We start from the raw sequence: 22,222 nt of genomic DNA, 5'->3' as shown, positions 1-22,222 counted from the left end.
TCATTCACAAACCTGGGGTGAAATTTTAACAACACAAAGCAACATAACTTTTTAAAGATCAGGAATTCTCTGTGGTGCACCCACTCACATACAAAAACATCACTGTTACCATGAGACACCTCCAGAGTGTCTGGGCAGAGGATTCACACACGCTCACAAATGCAGCAGCTGTTTAACAAAGTTAACTGGCACCCTTGCCCGCAGACAGTACACTGAAAATCTAAGGAACTGTTCTCATGCACTGGCAGCTAAATTGATTGTGTGGCCTGTTCTCAGCATCTACAAAGTTTTCTAATGTGTCTCTCTTGAAACAGGAACTTCTTAATGCAGCTCATACCCCAAGCCAAACAAGATTTATTTATATTTGTAAAAACTAGCAAGTAAACCTGAGGTCAGCTCAATTCACACAGTAACCAATGTGGCCATGTCAGGGGCACCAAGCATGAAAAGGGAACCATGAAAGTAACAAGCCATGTTCATTTTCAGTGACTTTCCTCAGAGCAACAATTTTAGAAGAAAAAGTTGTCCCTATTTAGGGCCACAAACTTTTGGAGTCAAGTCAAAAACTGAAAGCTGTCAAAATAAGCATATTTCTCCTCTTGCCCTTTACACAGGACAAAGACTACTCAAATAGTAAGACTGAACTTTCTTCTCTTTTCAAGAGGCAAAATATGTGTTTGTGTCAACCCCAAATCTACAGAAAGCTGCAGAACGATAGGATTTCCTTAATTTCCCCAAGTTAGTTGAACTTTGAACAAAAATCTCCAGTGTTTCTCTGACTATCGCTTGAAAATATTTATTGCAGCTTCATTTCCTTTGATCCAGTTTTCTGTGTATCACACTCTCAGGTTCAAAATCAGCAAGGTGGGAAACTACAGCATTGAATTTCTCCCTGTGGACCATCTGAATGATGTGCATGACCATCTTCAACAGGATGCTTATTCCTTTTCCAAGCCCTGGCAACTGTCCCTCTCTGTTTTAAACTTGTATTATGTATTTGGCTAAATCATCAACCCCTCCTTTGATTATGACTTTGAATATAAATGTAAAAAAAATCTCTTGACTAAACTAGAATACACACACACACACACACACAGAGTGTATATGTGTATTCCAAGTCAGCGTTGCCACTGTCCTCAGAATTATGTTCCACTTACTGCAACCCCTTCCACAGCAAATACAAAAATTCACATAGGGTTCTTGCAGGCAACAAGCAGCTACCACCTGATTTCTGGTAAGGTGCCTTTAGCAACTACCACTGGTAAGATACCTTTAGAGACGCAGTATTAGGCTGCACTAGCCCATCTGAACACACATCAGAGAGAGAGAGATGTTGTTTCCTACTGTCTTTTCAGGATTGCTACTCCCCAGGCTTTTCTTCTTTCTACACACAGGTCTACTTAAGAATATTTCCCCTCTTTCTCCAATACAATAACTTCTGCTCCTCCTTTCAATTTCATATTGGTTGTGGAGTCTGTTGTTGCTTTCTTTCTTAAACTCACAGTTTCAGATTTTGTAGTAGTCATTCCCAAGTCCTGCCTGGGCTTCACAACCTGGTGGAATTCACCTCTTACTCCTCCATTACAGGGGCAGCTGACACCAGATCTCTCAGTTCAACATGAAGTATTTATGTATTGTGAAGTCTTGAGAAAATTAAAAGCATCTCAAATATGACAACAAAAATCCTTGATGTTGTTAGGCCTATTAGCCTTTTGTATTGACACTCAGTATAAAACATGAGTAAAGTCATCAATGTGACGACTACCACAGACACAAGGGATGTATGTGTACATAATTTACTCTCCTGCTTTGTCTGTTAATGCCAATTTCCAAGCAAAGCCTGGCCTGCAAGCCTAAAATTTGCATCCCCCCACAATATAATAGCCTGCAAACCAATTCAGCTCCTTGCTTAATCAACCACTAAGCCAGCACTCCCTCAACTATTTAGTCCTGCTTATTTTTCAAGAGAACATAAGTTTATGCCTCACTCCCAATGCAATTATCATACTGTGATGCTGCAAAAGAAATAACAAACTTGTAGTTCCTTCCATACCAAGTAACTCCTGCAGCTTTCAAAGGAGAAACAAGGGCTCCCGGAAGCATTTGAAGCTATTCTCTGTGTTCATTACCTACACACTTTTTCTACTGGACAGCACTTCTACCACCCTTGGTTTTCAGTACATTAACTCAATAGCCAAACAAAGTTTGTTTGCCCAAGTGAAAATAAAGGCTGTAAAATAAAAAGATGAATCTACTCAAGAAGATGAAAATTATTACCAAGGAAATATGATTAAAACTATAGAGAACGACTCTAATTTTGATTTCTCAACATTTGCTGGTTAATGCAAAAAAACAGGGATTTTGACCTACTTCACTCAATGCCACTAATATCTATGTCTCGAAATGCAACAAGACACCTAAAAGTTATAATGCAAACCCACAAAACCTGAACTGCCACCAACAATCATTAAAGTTCTGCTACTTACATACCTCCAGGAGCTTGAGATGAGATTATGACAAGCACTGTGAAACTACATATACTACCTCATCTTCTTCCCCATTTATTTGTCAACTTGTGTATGACTGTATTAAGTCTCAAGCTCTCCTGAGAAAACACCAAAATCAAATAATCTTTATTCTATTTATGGCATCAAGACCCATAACACTTATTTTTTTGGATATTATATGAAGACCAGAGTAACTCCTGCACTGCGCATGGCCATAAAAATGTGATATTGCCCAGACTGCCTAAAAAGCATCTAGTTTGGTTGGGGGACAAAAAAAAATTTGCCATCTTTTTAACAAGTATTTTAAAAGACATAAGGTTTCCAGCATGCTTTAAGCAGTTCTACGTGGCTTATCTGATGTGCTTTAAAGGCACATCACTGTAACTAACACTTCATGCCAGACTGAGTGAACCCCAAAATTGCATGACTGCGTGGTTCACGGGTAAGCCAATCCAACAGTGCTCTAAGGACATGATGAGGGCAGGCATCATGGAATATGATTTGGGAAAGACACTGGGTTTTAAAAGGTCTGACTGGAAAAAAGTTCTCAAAACACCTGCCAAAACTCCATGGTATTAGATACTTTGCAGCTGGGAAAAATACTAAACAGGGGGACCAACTAGGCTGAAAATTTGTCCTGTGAGGTGAAAACATTGTCTCCTCTCTCAGTGTACCCTTTCTTACACACTGCATATCCCCTAGGAAAGCCAACGAGCTGACTAATAAAAAAAAAGAAGGATCAAAAATTTAGAGGATGAGCATTATGCTTCAAAACTGCCAAAACTTATGTAAATAAAAGAGATTTCAACATTTATGCAGAATCTATCTGTTCTAATTTACCCAGATTTCCCACTTCAAGTCCAAGAGGTGCTTCAGCCACAACTGGAGTTACTTGACATGCACACCAGAAGAGTAGTGCTGTCCAAAAGGTGCTTCTCATGGCATGTAGTGCAGGCTACTGAGAGGACAGGGGATATCATCATCTTTTAGGCTGTGAGAAAGGTTGGTCCAAAAGGTAAGGAAGTGGATGCCAATGCTCTGGAACATAACAGTACAGGTTACATGACACCTCTGACACGATCTGGAGATACTGTGGGTAGAGCATGAACAGGTAGTAGCTCTGCCTCTCCTGCGCTTTCACGTTTCAGCACACCCATAGCTTCTTGCCTAAGAACTTCGTGCTCTCTTCCATCACAAACTTGATGTTTTTAGCCAGACAAGAAGAGAGAATATTCTTATTACTGTTTTTAAAAAACATACACACACACACACGAGAGATGGTATCAACCTCAAAAACAGAACTAAATATTCACACGATTGCATCCTGAAAGTCTATGTGAAAAGATACACAGACTTCCCATAAATTTATTTTTTTCATACTATGATTCTCTAGTTCTATGGATTATCCTGAAAAAGTGTCTTACAGATGGCACACATCTCTAATGTGTTCTTCTCCCCAAAACACTAAGCATCTGGTATGCCTACTGTTTAATTACACAACATGCTCGTGCAGGAGAAAATACTTCCAAGCATGGAATCTTATGCTCAAAATCTGATTAAATGCAGTAGCAGGAGTTGTTCACAGTCAAGGAAAAGGTTTTCAAACGGAAGCAAAAACACTATTAACACACAGCAAGTAGATCTTCAGTAAGTTTCTACATGTGCAAAAATAGCCATTTTAGAAATCTGAAGAGGTTGAGGGGATGCAAATTTTACAAGAAGCTGTATGACAATTCTGTTATATTGTTGATGAATACTGACACTACAACTAAAGCATTCATTTACTTTGGAAAACAACACAGTCTAGCTGCATCTCTGGAACTTCAGGTGAGTTAAACTATTACTGAGTTACTGAGTACAGAGTCCCATCTTGAGAAATGCATATTGAAGTAGTTAATCTCTAACTTTTGTACTCTAACAAAATGCTCCCAGGAAGACTGACACCCCAAATTCTTTTATCACTGAATAGTGCACTCCCTCTGCTGGCACAGCACAGACCTGACACCTCAGCACAGCAGGTCTGTGCATGACACTTCTTCAGATGTACACCTGATGCAGTTTGTTAACTTAAATGACTTCCTTAAAAGAAACTTTCCTTAAGAGAGAACTCATTAATAACTGACTTCTCTGATTAAATATTGCAGGGGGACAACAAGACACCATGGGTTGTCCTTCTTGGTCAACTAGAAAATCTGTATTTGTCAGGCTCACAGTCATTTTCCAGGTGAAAAGCTTCTGAAGACTCACTGTCATAGCATTTCTTCCCAACAAGTAGTTCTGAGATGTCAAATAAAACACACACAGACATAAGAGCTTGCAGCAGTAAAGTGACATTACCAACTCCCATTCAGTCATGCAACAGCTGCATTTTCATAGTTTGACTATGTTTTAATGAAGTGTGAGAATCTTATTAAAGCATTGTTTTAAGAGGTGCTGTGCCTCTTCACATGGAAACCAAACAGAGTTTAGACTTCCCAAAAGAACGGTACTAGATTAATTTAGTACTTGACCTAATCAGAAGAGCTGCAAAACAGTCAAATATTTTGAGCCATCTTTGAAATGTCTGATATTTTAGCTTTGAGGCAGAAGGCTAACCCTCAGCTAACAGAGATACACTGTTATGCATAAGAAGGTTTAGCAATGAATAGTCACTAGGAATTTCCTCAGCACACACTGGTAATACACTAACAGCATCCCTGTGACGTGTAAGCAGCTATTTCCTCTGTCCTTTTTAAGCTTTGATATACTAGGATGAAAACCTCATTTTTGAATGAGCCTCATGTTAATCAACAAGAGAACAGCCTAAAGTGATGCTGATTTCTTCTCAATAAAACCTTCAGCTTGAATATCAAAAAGTGAAGGTAACTTCTGAAGTAAAGTTAATGCATGCTTCTGTGAGTTTGGTTTTCCTTCTTGCTCATATATTTTGCAGAAAATATTTAAGTGCTTTCTCACTACAGTGCACAAAAACCTGTGGCAAGCAGAGATAAGGGTTGCCCACCCCAAAAAAATACCGATTCAGGGGAAGAAGAATGAAGCATTTGCAAGAAGGACTAGAAGAACAACTGTCAAGAAGCATTCGGTGCTGTTTTATGTACTTACCTTGCTCCTTTCAAATAGATAATCGGCATCTTTGCTACAAATTACATTTCACACAACAATCAACCTTCCGATATGACAATCAGAACCGCTGTGTTTCTCCAAGACAAAAAGTGAACCTGGTCAAAGGTTACAGGTCAAAGTAATTCCCTCAGGCAACTGAATCTTGTTTTCTGGCTTTGAATTATCAAGAAGTGTTGGTAACTTACCTTACAAACAGACATGATGTTAACGTTAACCATTTTGTCAATTGTCTGCAAGAAAACAAAGTTTTGGAGTTTACTCATTTAAAGTTATTTGAACAGTATTTATACATCCTCTGGGTTTAAGTGCCTGGATAAATTTTCTGCCTTTTCTCCTTGCCTACCTGTTTAAGTATCAGGAACAATGGTAGGCTTTCAAAGCAAAGTCAGTGAATTGCTCTTGGTCAGGTTTCATCTTTGATTAGGGACTTGCATTAGTACAGAACCACAGAAGTGTATCACACTGACATTCTATTTCCTAACACTATTTGCAATACTTATAAACTTTACTAAATTCTTAACTTTACACATGTTTTGAAATTAACTACATTTTACTCTTCACTATTTTAGTGATTTTAAGTTTATTCAGCAGGTTAAAACCGTGATTTTTTTTTTTGTTTTTGCTAAAAATGAAGCTTATTTGAAGGTGAACCAAACACCTGATATATTTAGCAACACTTAAGCAGAAAACACAAAACCACAGTGGACCCAGTGAGCTACACAGGGGTTTCAGAAAGAAAATCACGCACCAGTGAAATTGTTCATAATCAGAGTTTTAGATGTATCCAGTACAACCAAGATTGTCCCTACATTATGAATGTCTAAAATGGTCACATTATGTTTTGTAAGTGTTATGGACTGTGCAGCTTTCATCCATGAAATTGCTTGCTCCCCCCTTCAGTCACACAAGAAGCACCCCAGCACAAACTAAAGCAGCTCATAAATAACAGCCAGATGAGACCAGGGACAGGAGCAGAAGCAGCAGGGAAGTATGTAAAGAACACTACCAAAAAGTGAGACTGCCATCATCAGCATTGTGTTATGCTGCTGATGGAAATCTCCAAGCTTTTGAACACTTAATTCTAATCAGAAAACCTTATTATGTGGGTTCCTTAACCAAACCTAAATACTTTTGTAATATCTGCTAACCACAGTAGAACACTAGAAGGTACCACAAAAGCACTTACCTTCTCCAGCTCTGGAATATCAATAAAATATTCAGGATAAGCATAGGACATTCCCACATTGTTGACTGAAAGAAAAGTATGAACGAGATTACTTGGGTGCCCACTGATTAATGGCAATTTTCAAGCAATTAAATGCTTAAAATTTTATGACATTTATGACATTCTAACTGCTTTGGCCAAGTTTCCTTCAGTGTAAGTACCCCGGTGGGCGGGAGGACACGGACAGGCCATTTCCATGTGCAGCGTTAATTCTCCGCTGTTCGCAAACTGCCGAATTGAGCACCTCGCACCCGCGCGGTGCCACCAACGGGGGTGTCTGCGGGGCTCGCGCCGGAGAGCAGCTGCCTGGGGGGGACAGCGGGGAAGCCGTTCCACACGGTTTTTCCCGAAAATCGGAAACACACCGAGCGCAGCAGCAGCCGAGCCGCGCTCCCCGCGGCGGGGCGGTGCGCGGCGCGGCCGGCAGGTGGCAGCAGAGGCCGGCGGGCCGCGTCCCGCGCCCCCCGCCCGAGCGCCGCCGCGCCCCGCGCCGGAGCCGCCAACCCCGCCGGGACCCGCGGCGCTGCCCGGCACGGAGATCCCCGCGGGAAACCCTTCTTCGCTCCGGCACCCGCACACCTGCATCCAATCACTTGAACCGCCTAGCTTTGTGCTTTTTCAGTATTTTACGGTTTTATTCTCGGACGTGAAACCAATACCCATTCTCTAAATCTCTGCCCCAACAGGAGAAAACTTGTGTTTGAAAACAGAGCTGCTCTGCAGCCTCGAACTCCACAGACTACATTGATATGGAGACAAAAGCAGCAACCAAAAGGGATCTCCGCTTCCTAAGTATCTGTTGTTCATCTTACGCAAGTGAATCGCGTGACATGTGGTTGCTGTGGCAACATTTTACATTTATATAGTCTCTTACACCCCAGAGAATCCCAAAGTGCTATGTATGCTCAGAAGCACTGTGCACCTCCAGGCAGGAGTCTGCACGGGGACAAGAAACGTCGTCAAAAGGCACTGATGCCTTTTTCAAAAAATTAAATAAAATAGCCCCTCCATCTGTGCCAAAAGCTATCGTTTTAAGACCCAGCCTGAAAGATAATTTAAGTATCAACAGAGATGCAGGATGTGCAAGAAACAAGAGGAAGAGATTCTGGCAAAGTGCGCCAACTTCATTCGGAATTCCCTCAAGCTCTTTTAGTCCAGATCTTAGTGTATAAATGGGAGTTCATTAGTCATGCTGTGTGTTTCAAATTTTTAACTTTTAGATAACCTTTAAAAACTGAGGTAAGGAATTGAGGGGAACAGAGAGTTGGCAAATTCCCAGCAGACATTTGCTATACTTAGAAAGAGTGAAAAGTTTTTAAAAGGAAAAAGATCCAGTCTGGCTACTGACAGAGTGAACCAAATTTTTTTCTTCTTTTAATCCAAAAATAAACTATTTTTCGTTCCATCTCTCTGGGAAAGATTTTGGCTATGAATTGTGTCAGGGTTATGGGACTAACCTTGATAATTCTGTCCAAATTTAGCATGCTTATATGATTCATGCTACAGAGACAGTCACACAGAATTCACACCCCTTACTGCAGAGTGGGTCCCACTTTCTGCAATCATCTCTGCTGCAAGTTTGTAACAGACCATTAAAAAAATCAGGTTTTGGGTTGTGCCACCATATTTTAAATAGAAAAAAAATGGATAGCAACAGGGTAAGATACTGTCCAGTATAAACTCCTTTCAAGAATCAGAGCTATTTAAGAATGGCAAAAGGAAGATTTCCCACCTCTACTTGTTTAACATATTGCTGTAGCTAGCACATGTTCGAAGTCACTGACAGACGCTGTTTTGAACACACAGCAAAACATTATGCAAACTCTTTTAGCCTTCCTACGTGGGTGAGAAGAAGCTTCCAAATAAGAAGTTTACAAGGATTTCAATCTGTAAGTATTTAGTTAGACTCTGTGCAACTCCATAATTAGAAGCTCATTCTTGAGCAGTACATGTGGAGACTCCTATGTCTCCAAGTATTAGGTTAAAAAAATAATCAGTACTGATCACTGGCAATTGTGCTGTGCTACCAATGCTTCTCATACCTACTGTTCCAGATGAGGCCTGAAAGAAGAAAATATGCTAGAACCTGACAACTCAACCCTAATGGCTGTTCTCATTTAAATCCATGTTTTCCCTCACACTAACATGGAAAACACAGCTCAAAAGCTACATTCTGGATTCCAACAAATATTACAGAATTTAAAATATAAGGCACTAAAGCATGAGATTAATTACCATAAAAGCATTAAAATACTATCCTACAGGAGTAGCCATCTTTGGTGTGGAAAAATTACATTGGCAAATGGTTGCTATTAATACAGCTATATCTGGGGGAAAGAAAGTACCCACGTATCATGTAATCTGGTGATCTGGGGAACAAGATCTACTAAAAGCAAGGGACTAGTTAGAAGAGAGGTGTTTGTAAGCCTACACTGACAATGGCTGCAAGAAAAAAAAAAAAAAAAGCAGAGGAGCTCAGCTAGAGAATACATAACTCTAGAGCATTTAATTGCCTTTTTTACCATGTTTTAGCCAAGATGCTAAAGCAAATAAAAGCAAGAAGCGGGCTCTGTTTAAAGAACATGCTTTGTTTTCCTGTAATGAGCTTACACAAAATTTCACACACACACGCTGCTTTAGTGCCCAGTTTATGCAAGGCTACAAAAAGTCAGATTTTCATTATTTTGTAAATCACCATAACTTAATCACAGACTAAAAAATAACAAAAACCTTTCCAGTGTGGATATGTACCTTGCACAGGTTTGCTGGTATTTTGAGACATTTAAACGATCTACCATTCTGCAGCAATTGCTACGTGACAGGCAGCTCGCAAGCCTTACACTCCCTGAGTGGATTTTGACAGGACAGATTAGAATGTACATTAATTTTACTCTTCAAAGTTTCTTTGGAACTTATTTCCTTCAGAAACAAGAAACAAGGCATTCACAGCTGTGTCACAACTACTCTTTTCACAAAGCACATCCTTGGCAGTTGAGGTTACTTCAATGGCTTGGAATTTTTATAGCAATTAAACGCTGGATGCCATGACTTGTACGTACTCAAGTCTGCTAGAAGTGGGAGCATTCTGGGATTTACCCTTTAATGTTGTTTTTAATTGCATTTTTATATACACTATTTTCTTAAGCGTTCTTTTCAAACATTGTACAACAACATTCATCGATTAGCAACAAAGTTCATACAGTATATTATCATGTATATAAGAAGTTTGTTTTGAAATACACCTAAAATACCCCACCAGTTGTAGCTCCAATTACTGCACTTCAGGTTAGTAAAATGAGTTTTGTAGTGACAAGCACTTTATCAGATGACAGGTACTAGTAGATGTCTGAGCCACACGATTTTTTTCATGTGTTTAGCCATCACAGGTTCTCATCTCTATATTGACTAACCATAGGATATGCATATGCACAGACATGTGTTTCCAAGGGGAAAAAACAAGAAAACCAATAAGCAATTGCCTTTACCCTACTGTTTACAAAAGATTCAGGTAAACTGCTGGTTTGTTGATACTCTTCTTAGCTTGTGATAAAACACCTATATGAAATCATCTCAGTTCTACATTTGACAAAGCAACTGGAGGGATCACCTTGTCTTTTCAAGGACTCCCACACTACCTACACTCCTGTGACATAGTAAACCATACTCACACATATTGTGCTCCTATCAGCAAAAGAAACACAGCTAACCCACATGGCCAAAAGAGGCTTAAGACTTTTGAAGCACGAGACAGTTACTTGATGTTCTATTGTCATGACTGAATTTCAACAGCTCTGTAATTAAAAGTTCATGGTTCTCCCTCCTAAGTTGAATATCTCCTAAGCTAAGTATGTGAAGCTTGCTTAGGATCTAGGACGGCATTAGGTCATAGAATCATAGAATAGTTTGGGTTGAAAGGGACATTTAAAGGTCATTTGGTCCAATCCCCATGACATCTTCAGCGAGGTCAGGTTGCTCAGAGCCCCATCCAACCTAGCCCTGAATGTTCCCAGAAATGGGGCATCCTCCACCTCTCTGGGCAAACTGCTCCAATGTTTCAACATCTTTTCTTCTTTATACCTAATCTAAACCTACACTCTTTTAGCTTAAAGCCATTGCTCCTTGCAACATGCCTATTACACAAGCCCTTATTAAAAAGCGTCCCCATCTTTCTTACAAGCCTCCTTTAAGTACTGAACAACCACAACAAGGTCTCCCCAGAGAGAGACCTTCTCCAGGCTCAACACCCCCAAGTGTTCACGTCGCAGTGTGTGCAGTCACGAGCTGCAGTCGCAGGCCTCTAACAATCACAGAATAACACACTGAACATGTTCAATAAACATCATAAGTTCCTAGAAAGTACACACACGCAAGCACTCTCATGTAGTGTATCTACAGCAAGCTAGAAGATATCTCAAGCATGCAGCAGCATAGCCCTAGTCAGACAAATAATAGCTTTTGTGAATTAGTTTCAATAAACTTCAGTATAAGAAGAAGTTAGTAGGCATGTCAAGACAAAACACCACAATGAAAGATTTAGAAAGATCAGAGACAAACCTAAAACACCAATCTCCAGGCCTTCCAATCCTGCTTTGATTCCATTGTAAATATCTTCTTTGTCTCCAAAGTCTGCCACAATGATTTTTGTTTCCACTTTGTACTTCTCCCCTAGAAAAAAATCAGTTTTGAAAAGTTTAACTTTGAAAATAACTTACCATTCAGATATTAAGACTGTACCGGTTATTAGGTTTCACAAAACATTTGAAGTAGCTAGCATTACACAGGAACATTTCCCCCTCTGCAAAAGGAATCCTTGAATTTTAACATTACCTGCACGGAAGTTCATGACATTGAGCTACTTCTGATGAGAACACTAATTCTCAAATGATTCTGCACATTTTATTTGTAAGGGACAAGAAAGGTGGCAAGATAGCAAATTATACACTTCTGCATAGAACAGCAAAAATGGAGAAATCTGGAAGCACATGTACACAACAGTTTTCACATACAGCTTGACAAGAATTTTTTTTTTCAACTTAAGCCAAATGGCAAATTAATTGCTTCAGACCAAGCAAAACAATTCTGTATTGCCCTCCATTTTCATTCTTACTTCTGGTCTCATGAAACTTTTTGAATCTTTTGTTTTTTGAACGTGTACCAAAAAGGGAATGTGTGGGTGAACAAGAAGAGCAGAACTTCAAATTTGATCATTCCAAAGCCCTTCTGATGTGCTGTCATCTCCAGCCTTACTAGAACAGGAAAAATACACGTAGGCAACTACATTTTGCAAAACAGAAGGAACGTAGTAAAAACACTTCACATAAAAAGCAACTCTGCTTTCATCAAGCTAAATTATATTGAATTAAAAGCAGTACAATGTCCTCTCAGACTTCAAAAGAACAGAACAGTAGCTTAACATCGCAGCCTCTCCGCACTGCTGCACCCGACTCCCACCCTAGCATTCCTTAAGGGACCTGTATACAGACTGAGAAGGATTTTGCAGCACTTTGCCCCCAGAGCCATTCATAAAAACCAGTGCCATGTTAAAGGAAAAGAATCATTCACAAAAAAGATTAGAAGCAGCCAGATTCCCATGATGCTCCTTCCCATTCAAGGGAAAGCCGTGACTCCCATGATCCTGCCATCCATTCATGCAGAATCATGAATCTACTGAACTCACTGGTTTGCTGGCTGCCTCCCCTCCCCCCCCCAATATCCCTAATGGCAGATGAAATTATTTCTGCTCCTTTTCCCATCCTCAACCTCTTCATCTCTCCTGAACAGCTGCATTGTTTAAAAATCCCCTGAGAGATGTTGCTATGTCAAATGACGACGTAAATAGCATTAAGCCCCTACTGCAGCAGCAGTCTTGTGATCGCGTCAGAAGAAAATCAAGTTCAACACTGGAGCGGGGGGGCATAGAAATAGTCTATTTTTGAACACGGTTGTTCTAATGTTTAGCACACACATTTGGTTTTTTACAGGACACAGAATTAAGGGAAACATTAGAAGCTCATCTCATATGTGCAAATGGACTGGATGGGCAAAGCCTAAGTCACACACTTTGCACACGTGCCATTTTTAACTGTTTTGTGGGATCTGCAGCTGTTGTCACTGCCACTCAGATGCTTTGTGAAATGCAAGGTGCTTAAAGGACCCAAACACCATTCTCACAAACTAGCTCAACTGGTACTGTCCTTTTTATACTAAACACTCTTCATTAGGATTGTTACCAATCCATCTTCAAAGCTTCCTGAAATCACTACAGAGATACTGAGAAGACAAGGTAAAGACAAATCTGAGTACTATTAATAATACACACACTACTATACATAACACTAAAAATAGAAAACAAAAATAAAGTGTTCACACTACTATTTATATAAGACCCTTCTTTGAGCCTTTAGAAAATTAGCAACAAGCCATTACACTTAGGGTAGTTAAGCAATCCTCCTATAAAAAGCTGCAGCACCCTTTGTGGGCAGAGAGTGCCCAGTACAATGTATAAAAACGTGAGAAGTAGAAGGCTGCCCACTAATATAGCCAGAGGACAAGGTCTTTGTGCAGTTACTCATGCAAACACGCAAGGTTGTCTTGTCCCAGCAGACACCTCCAGCTGACCAAACCTTCCCTCCCCATTTCACAATAGCTTTCAGATATCCTGTAACTTTTGCATACCCTCTGCTCTGTCCCAGAACCTGCAATAGCTGGGAGGATACCCTACCTCAGAGAAAAGACTATGAGACACACCTGAAAAACCAAAGGACAATGCAAATAGCATTAAGTCACTTCTGTGCAAACTTGGGCTAGTAGTCAGAGCACGAGGTGCAGAGAAGAGCAGGTGTACTCTGCTCCACATGAAAAAATGGAAAAGGGAATTTCCTTGATCTTAAGGATTAAGATGTTCTCAAGCAGATGGGCTACAAGAGAGAGTAAAGCACATTCCTATTTTATCTGCCAAAAAGACACTGAGATGTAGAGTAATAGAGAAAAAAACAAATAGGCTGTCCTTATCCAGGGTATCTAGGAATATCTAGGCTACTGCTGCCCAAGAGAAAATCTGAAACTCTTCTAATGGAGCTTTCAGCTTGAGGACAAGGAGATACTTGAGAGCCACAGGGAGTGAAAGGAGGGTATAAGCCAGTTTTTGCAGCCACAGCTAGAGGATCTGAAAGAGCTATTACCTGCCAGCATGTCCAACATTCCTGATGATATTTTGAAAAGTGGATCTGATGTTTTGTCTTTGGAACTGGTATTTCAAATACTCCTTAGCAGGAGATTAAATATTACAGCATCATGTTGTCAATAGTTGTGCAGCAGTCAGTCATTACCTACCCATAGGATGGGAAAGGAAATTCAGTAGATTTCCTTCACAATTCTCAATTCTGACACACTAGTGTCCTAATAATCTCATTTACTAACAAATTCAGGTGAGACCAGTATTGACCCTACAAATAAGTTTTTTAGCCTAAACATTCACATATCCAGCTAATTTACAGGGTCTGTATTACCTTAGCCAAGACATCTGATAATTTAGCAAGATACCAACTGTGGCCAACAGTATCTTGGTAAACCAATAAAAGTAGGCATGATCCTCTGCAATCACAGCATCATTTAAGAAGTTGTTGACCATGAACAAATTTTCACAGCTGTGGAAAGGCTGAATGAACCAACACTCCCAATAGTGATAGAACACGCTGGTATAAACACTGTACAAGACAAAAAGACGAAGTGAACTTTTGCAGAAGGTACTGGGATGTATTCTTCCCAAGATCCAGAGAGCAACCCAAGAACACAGACTCCAGAGGCAGAGGCACAGTGCAGTCTGATATAGTGGTCATGCAAACAAAAGCAGTATATAAGATACACACTGAAAGGGAAACATAACTGAAAAAGTGCCTATATTTGCAGTGGTAAAAGAACTACTGACTCTCTGAGACATGTTCCCATTGTGCATTTCTGCACAATACAGGATGAGACAGTCTGGAAACAAATACACTATTTAACTACATTCTTCACACCATCAGAAGTACACGCACTTTCACATACAAGCCCTTGAAGGACACACTACCTTCAGTATCCTCAGCAAAGGACTCCAAATAGTGTCTGAAACCTTGGCTAATGTGTTACTTATTCAAAATAAGCATAAAAAAACCTTACAACTATTCTGAGGAACAGCCAAAAGGACACTTGCCTGATTTCTCATCTAAGATCGTCAGTTACAACATCAGTACGTGAAGCAAAAGCTTAATTAATTCTAAAGGCCAGATATGTCCGACTTACAGGAAACGTATCCAACCTTGCTATGCAAGGAAAACACTAATCTCAACTATTGGACAAAATAGGGCACACCTTGTGTAGTAAAAAGATTCATTTGCGAAATAACACCACATTACCTAGAACACCAGGAAAAAAGGATCACATGCAATTTAAAAAAAAAGCAGAAAGCACTGTAGAAACTACAGTGAGCTATGCTCTAAATAATAACAAAAAAATGTAAAATGGTTAGGAGGCAAGCATTTTCAATTTTTTTAAAATTCATTATTAAATATTTTTAAGCTTGCAAATAATTCAAATCAGCAGCCCTCCTAAACTGAAATCTTGGTTCTTGGCTAAGAAAATGCTAAGGAAGTTTTCAGACACAGATAAACTGGACTTGAAAGAAGGTTTCCCAAGAGGAGCAAGCCTGTGTACTTCAATGCAACAGCATACAGACACTAGTTTGGTGGTCAGGAGAAGAAGCTCAGTTTACCCAAGAGAAGCAGTGTGAGGGTGTCTGCCACACAAAGTCTTGCTGGGACACAGGAAAACGACAAGAACTTAATCCCTAATGAAATAACATTAGTTCTTGAACCACCTATTTCAAAGCAGTTTGCTGGAACAGTTTGAATTTGCAGCAAGAACACTGAGGCAGATCCACTCAACTTTGCAACAGAGGTTCGAGATACAAGTCCCACACGTTAAGCAGGTAATGGAGATGGCTCTTCCAAGATCAGGGAAAGGACATTAAGAACTCTTTCTAGAACTGAAGCATTTCACCAATTTACATTCAAAGCCACATATAAATATTATCACCACAGTGATATGGTAAAACACAACTGCTTGCAGAAACATAAAAATTCTCACTTGGTCTTTAGCTTCAGGACAGTTAAGAGATTCTAAGCAGTAGAAAAATAGCTCTCCATTTTTCATCATACAGGAGAGGACAAATTTGTTTAGGTAAGGAGAATCAACTACATCCACAAATAAAGATGCCATCTTTCCAGTATCACTGGAAAGTGATAGAAACTCATCCTAATCCAGCACCCGGTCTCCAGAAACAGTTTGTACCCTTCAATAGAGGGTAAGCAGCTGAGAGATGAAAGCAAAACATTAAACCCCCATGCTTTTTAGTACTCTATGCAGGACAGAGATGAAGAATTTAAGACTATAGAGTGACTGCTGAGAGCTCTACAAAGTATTTGGTTGGTTTTAAGGGAGAGTCATTGATTTTGGGAATGCATCCAATTTGGGACTTTCCAGAGTTTGCAGAAGGAACTCACAGTGTCATGGATGGACGGAATCTGTTTTCCAGAAGTACCAAGTGCTTCCAGACTGGTGGTAGCAGACTGTTATTACACAGTGATATATTCACCACATAGAAGCATGTTAAAGTCAGCTGGGTATAACAAGAGCTGTTTTTTTCTGAACGTTTTGAAGGGTGCGAAACTCTAAAGCCGAATACTGATAACCTAAGAAATTGCTAAAAGGAAGCTCTATTGCACCTGTTGCAAACGAAGGCTATGCTGTTCCTGCATAGCTTAAGATGCCTTCCTACAGTTTAACAGTACTTGCTATGTTTCCATAATTTCTTTTTAAAGCACATGCATATAAACACTTGGTTAAGGCCCTAGGAATAGGTTCCAATTCCTTTCATTCAAGTACACATGCAGGACTTTCAGAGAATTCCTTACATACTGCAATAGTTGCACATGAAATCTCATAGAAACACCTTCCTTAAAGAGGGTGAATATTTTTTAAAATCCAATCACATAAAACTGTAGAGCAGGTAAAACAATGACATACATTAATTCATTAATTTAAATGTTCTGTTAACTTTAAGTTTCAATATACACAGACATAAAGTCAGTTCCTCAGTTCTAACCTTTCACATATGACTTCAGCTCTCCAAGCCAAAGTCCAAAAACTATTGAGCCATTGGGGTGTGTAAGTTTTTAATGTGTATATACAGTACTAGTAAACAGAGGGAAAACACACTTTATTAATAGTTGCCTCCATTTGCTCTCCTCTAACTTCCATTACATCAAAATACATGACAATTTCTAAGACACACTAACCAAGCCAGAAACACATTCTGAGCGACGCAGGATCAATCAATAAGGCCATTCACCCAAATATTATGCTCAGCATCGCAAGCTTTTCTAAATCAAGCTTGTTCTAATTACCAAGCTAACTAAAAACACAGCATCAAGCAGCCTGTGACGAACAGCTGCAGAGGCTGACAGCCGGGGGGGCTGCACACTCCAGCCCTGGCAGTGTTTGCAAAGGCCGCGGTGGCTGCTCCCCACGCACCCCTCGCCCCTCATGCCGGGCACAGGGGGCTCCCAGGCCGCCCTCGTGCCGCGCCCCAGGAGCTGTGAGCCCAGGACAGCCCCCCGCACTGCAACCCCGAAATCGCTGCTCCCGCTGAAGCTGCGCTCAGAGCCAGTCAGGGCGCGATCCCTAACAGGGAAGCACAACATGAAGGGTGGGAAGGTTGCTATTGTATACTAAGCAGCACCTCAAACACCCCTTTTGTCTCTCCTCTTTCCCCAACACTATTTTCAACCCCCACACCAAGATATTTTTTATATTCATTGATGTATTTGTTGTTACTAAGCTATTTTTAATTTACTTAATCACTTTAGGAAGGGCATATGGACTATTTCCCATACTTCCTGTAACATTTCCTTTCCCTTAATGCCATTATCACATATGACAGTGTGTACACCTGATACGTGTATATGCGTAAACTTGAATTTTGCATCACTTTTGCAAAATGGAGTCCAAATTCTTCAGCCATATACTTATTCGAACAGCAATTATTAAAAAAAAACCACCACCTTTTTTTCAGATTTAGGCTCAACAGAATGAATTTCAGAAAGACCAGAAAAAATACACTGTAAGAAGAATTTAGTGTCACTTATAGAGACTGAAAGGTGTCGTATCATAGATAAACAAAAAAAAAGCGCCCTTACTCTCAAGTCAATTTCAAGATATTTAAGTCACTCTACTTGAATTAAACCAAATTCAGAAAGGGAAATAAGTTTCTAGGCTAATTCAGCATTATCTTTTATACCTCCAATTCAGCACCCACAGTAAAATGTTTGCTGTATCCCAAAGTCAGGCACTTAAAAACTTAAGTTTTCAGGGTTCTCCAAAGTATTACTTGTAAGGAAAAATCCATTGTTAATTAGTTCCCATCTACTGCTCAAAGAAATAAGAGTACCCAGCTCAGCACTGGAAGTGGCTTATGCCTAAGGAATTACAGCAGGCATACATTCAGCCAGTAGCTACACATACTTGAAAATTGTTTATTTCTCATATTCAAAGATTTTTTTTTTTTAAAGAATTTGTTGTGCAGAACAAATCAACTGAGTTTCCCTTCTCTACGAAGAGCTACTAACTAGCATTTTTTTCCTCACCACAACATATTCCTGAAAAAACACAGAAGCGATTATCACCATTTCCTCAGTAAAGAAGTCTATCAGGAATTTTTACAGCTTTGACAGATAAAAAGCATTTGATGTAATGGAACTTAACATGCTAAAAATGTGACATAAGACTAAAATACACATTCATAGAATGAAGTTGCAGGAGGAAGACAGCCCTGTTTGCACCACACAGTCCTTAAAAGGCCTAATTTTAAGTCTCTTGGCAATAGAGCTTCCACCAGCTGGCTTAAACTAGATTTTCAAAACAGACTTTCACCCAATCCAATGTGAAAACAATCCAATACTTATCTTTTCATGGGATGTTCAGCTTATTTTACACTGAAAGTAGTAAGCAATAGATTACAGCTTACATGTTAACAAAAGGTGTTTAAAGGCCCAGAGGCTCTTGTTTTGGCATCCCTAAAGGCTTTTGTTAGATAGGTTGTTAGCAGAGACAGGCATTACGTTTCTGAGTATCACAGAAAATGCAGTGTATCCTCACACACAATTACTTCCAGGCAGAGGCAGCAGTGACCCCAAACGTTTCCAGGAAAGACAATTCCTGGTTGTTCAAGTCTGGGTTTCAAAAGTACCAAGACAGTTAGCTGCCCATTGATCCAATTAGCTAATGTGCAAAACTTTAAGACTTAAGGAACCATTCAGTCCCAAAGTTAGTCCCGATCCTACAGGCACAATATGTGAGGAGTATGTGAGGAGAGGAAGAGGCTACTTCTGCTGCGTTTACATTCAGACAAGGAAATCCAAAGTACCAAATTCACATATAAATAACCTTCATACATTCCTTTTCCTGGACTTTCTTGGATTACAAACTACTAATAAGTATTGCATCGAAACACACTGGCAGTGAGGCTCACAGCAAGCACCCTCTTTCTGGAAGAGGCTCACTCAGTCCTGCCAGGTGTGAAAAAGCACCATCTCCTAGAGCTTGCCAGCTCACCTACTGCTTTGTGCAACCCCTAACACTGACCAATAAATTTCCTGGTTTCCATCCTTAAAACCACCTGTGATATGTGGCCATATCACAGATGCTGGCAGATGATCTGGAAAGGAAGGATATCACTAGTCATTTGCAGAACATTTTACTTGTGGCTTGTCCTACCAGACTGCTACTTCAAAACTCATCCTAAGAAGTGAAGTAGTTCTAGGACTGCATTCTGTAGTTTGTAAGACACCTGTCAAGTGTTTCTCTCCAAGTATTCTGCTCAATTTCTTTAAATGAATCCAGACAAAATGTCACTGAGAAAATTCAAGAGAAGACAATAAAAGAAGGCGGGGGGGTGGGGTGGGGGGAATCCAGCCAAAAACACAGAAGCAAAATTCTTCTTAAAGAAGAAAAAAAATTAAAAATAAGCTCCCTTTCCAACTACTCTTTTACATCAGGGTTAATCTACTTAATTTATTAACAAATTAATAAAAATTCAGTTTGAATCCTCTGTCTGCTGTCTACAGTGCCTGCCAACTGCTCCTTTAGTAAATGGCTCACACAAGGCAAAACCAAGAGAACTTCCTCCACTTCATCCAAAGGAAACTTTCTTCAGAGATTAAACCCAAGAGCTCATTCAGAATCAAAGATCCTCACACTACAACCTTATTTGAAAGGCGACTTCAGTGCATCAAAAAAGTCTAAAATATTTAAAGCTATTCTGTCAAGTTCAAGAAATATACAGGGATTTCAAGTTTGTCAACCTGAACCTGGCTCAGGTGATAGAAGGCTGCAAACACATGAATTTACCTAAAAATAGATGACAAAAGATCAGAATAACTGCTGGATTAGCTTAGTCTTCAAGTTAAGCTCAGGCAAGTGAACCTTGTCATTTCTGTGCAAGAAAAGTAAAAAGATGTCCCCTTCCTCTCAGAACTTGTCTGCATTTCAACCTTCTCTAATAAACACAAATATTCTTGCCAGCTCTAAAATGTGAGGAGGTTTCAACCTCCTCTATTAAACACAAATATTCTTGCTTGCCTATTCTAAAATGTGAGGAGGATTTACTGGGGTGCAGCAGGGAGGAAATCCAAGTGCCAGGGCAGAGATGAAGGAGCCGAGTGCTCCAAGGGAGGTGGAGGTGAGCATCTGCAGGGGTCACATTTGTCATGGGGCCATGGCCCATTTGCTGCAGTGGGTCATGGTAAGGGACAGGGGACAAGCACAGGGGTCAGCATCAGGTCTGCTTCAGGATGCTACCCACAAACTGGTTATCAAGAAAGCAGAAGAAAACTGTAAAACCCACCTGCCTAGGAAATGGGGAAGAAACATTTCTGGCTTTGGCACCACATCCCACTTTTGTACTCAAAAATCATGCCAGAGTAGTAAGAACACAGCAGATCCTGAGTATAAGCATGACAGCTATCACTTTACAATACCCAAAATCTTAGGGGTAGAAAGTAGTTCAAGATGAAACTACCATGACCAAACAACTTAGATACACTACACACTGGGCTGAGGAAATGTATTGGAGTGAAATAGCTACACAGATTTTAATTGAAAAAAAAAAAATCTTTATTTCCTTATAGAAAAAATTGTATTTTCTTATAGACATGTAGCAGAATCCAAGTTTTGGACATTAGTTCCCAAACAGTATGAAAGACTTGCAGTGTATTCCAATTAAATGTTAATTTTTGAGAATACATTGGAAAAACAGTTAATTTCTCCCAATTCAAACAATTTAATTGAAGCCAATTTTATCACCTGGTTGTATGTAACCCTAAACCACCCACTTTAAAGCAGTAAATAGGAATTTCCTTTCATTACATAGTAACTGATGAGAAACTCAAAATCTGCCATGTTGCTTTTATATGCACTCACCTACAAGTAAATAGCTACTTACACTTGTAAGTAGAAACACTAACAAGAAGTAAGAGTTTTTTCCTGGCTCTTGCAGCTCATGCTCAACTTCATGAAGTGTCCTGTGAAGGTACCAGCTAACAATGGACACCAATACCAAATTCTTTTGACAATTTCCCTATAGACAAACTGAAATTTTTTCCTTGTTTATCTGGTCTGCACTACATTCTTCATATTGCAGCCCTAGGTAATGAGTTTATACAGCAAAGTAGTTCTCAATTCCCCTCAGAACAAACTTATCCAGTGCAGTAACTGAAGTTCTTCTGCCTGCAAATCCATGGTTCAAGAACCAGCTGCTGGCACAGAGCACCTGAGATGTCTTGGACCATCTTCATTATTAGATACAGCAAATCAAGGAACAGACCCATTATGTGGCACTCAAACAACTGTCTCCATTCACAGAGAAATTTTCTTCCCGATCCTCCCTGAATGTTTGAAAGTGTTCAATGATGCAATGCAAAAGACCCTTCAGAAAAGTGGTAGAACAGTGAAACAGCATGAACTGAACTAGACAAGCCTTTTTTACAGTGACCTTAATAGTCTGTGCTTGTGCATGACAACTTGATTAAAAGATCAAATATATTTCCATAAAACTTATATAATTCCTCATAAAGGTTATCCCTGACGACTGAAGAGGAAATTCTAAACTTTTACTTCAGTCAGTGGCCGATACTTTATTTCTTAGGGAACAAACCGTAGAATGTCTCTTTTATGGCAAATCCTACAACACTTAAGTACTCTTAAAAAAAAAAAAGCTTTAAAGCATGCTTGAAAACACAGTGAAAAGTCTTATAAAATCTTCAACAACTTATAA

At 39.7% G+C, this 22,222-nt stretch overlaps 1 protein-coding gene across 1 annotated transcript in view; it reads right to left on the bottom strand.

Moving 5' to 3' along the window:
• The window catches only part of HSD17B12 (hydroxysteroid 17-beta dehydrogenase 12), an 81,689-nt gene that overhangs the window by 21,171 nt on the left and 38,296 nt on the right, over nucleotides 1-22,222 (bottom strand). Inside the window, 3 exon segments of the mRNA XM_030274124.4 lie at nucleotides 5,816-5,860; nucleotides 6,817-6,881; nucleotides 11,410-11,520. Of these exon segments, the coding sequence (XP_030129984.2) occupies nucleotides 5,816-5,860; nucleotides 6,817-6,881; nucleotides 11,410-11,520 (221 nt within the window).

This window comes from Taeniopygia guttata, chromosome 5, assembly GCF_048771995.1.
Source record: "Taeniopygia guttata chromosome 5, bTaeGut7.mat, whole genome shotgun sequence".
NCBI lineage: Eukaryota > Metazoa > Chordata > Aves > Passeriformes > Estrildidae > Taeniopygia > Taeniopygia guttata.
This window is presented reverse-complemented; position numbering and strand designations above follow the sequence as displayed.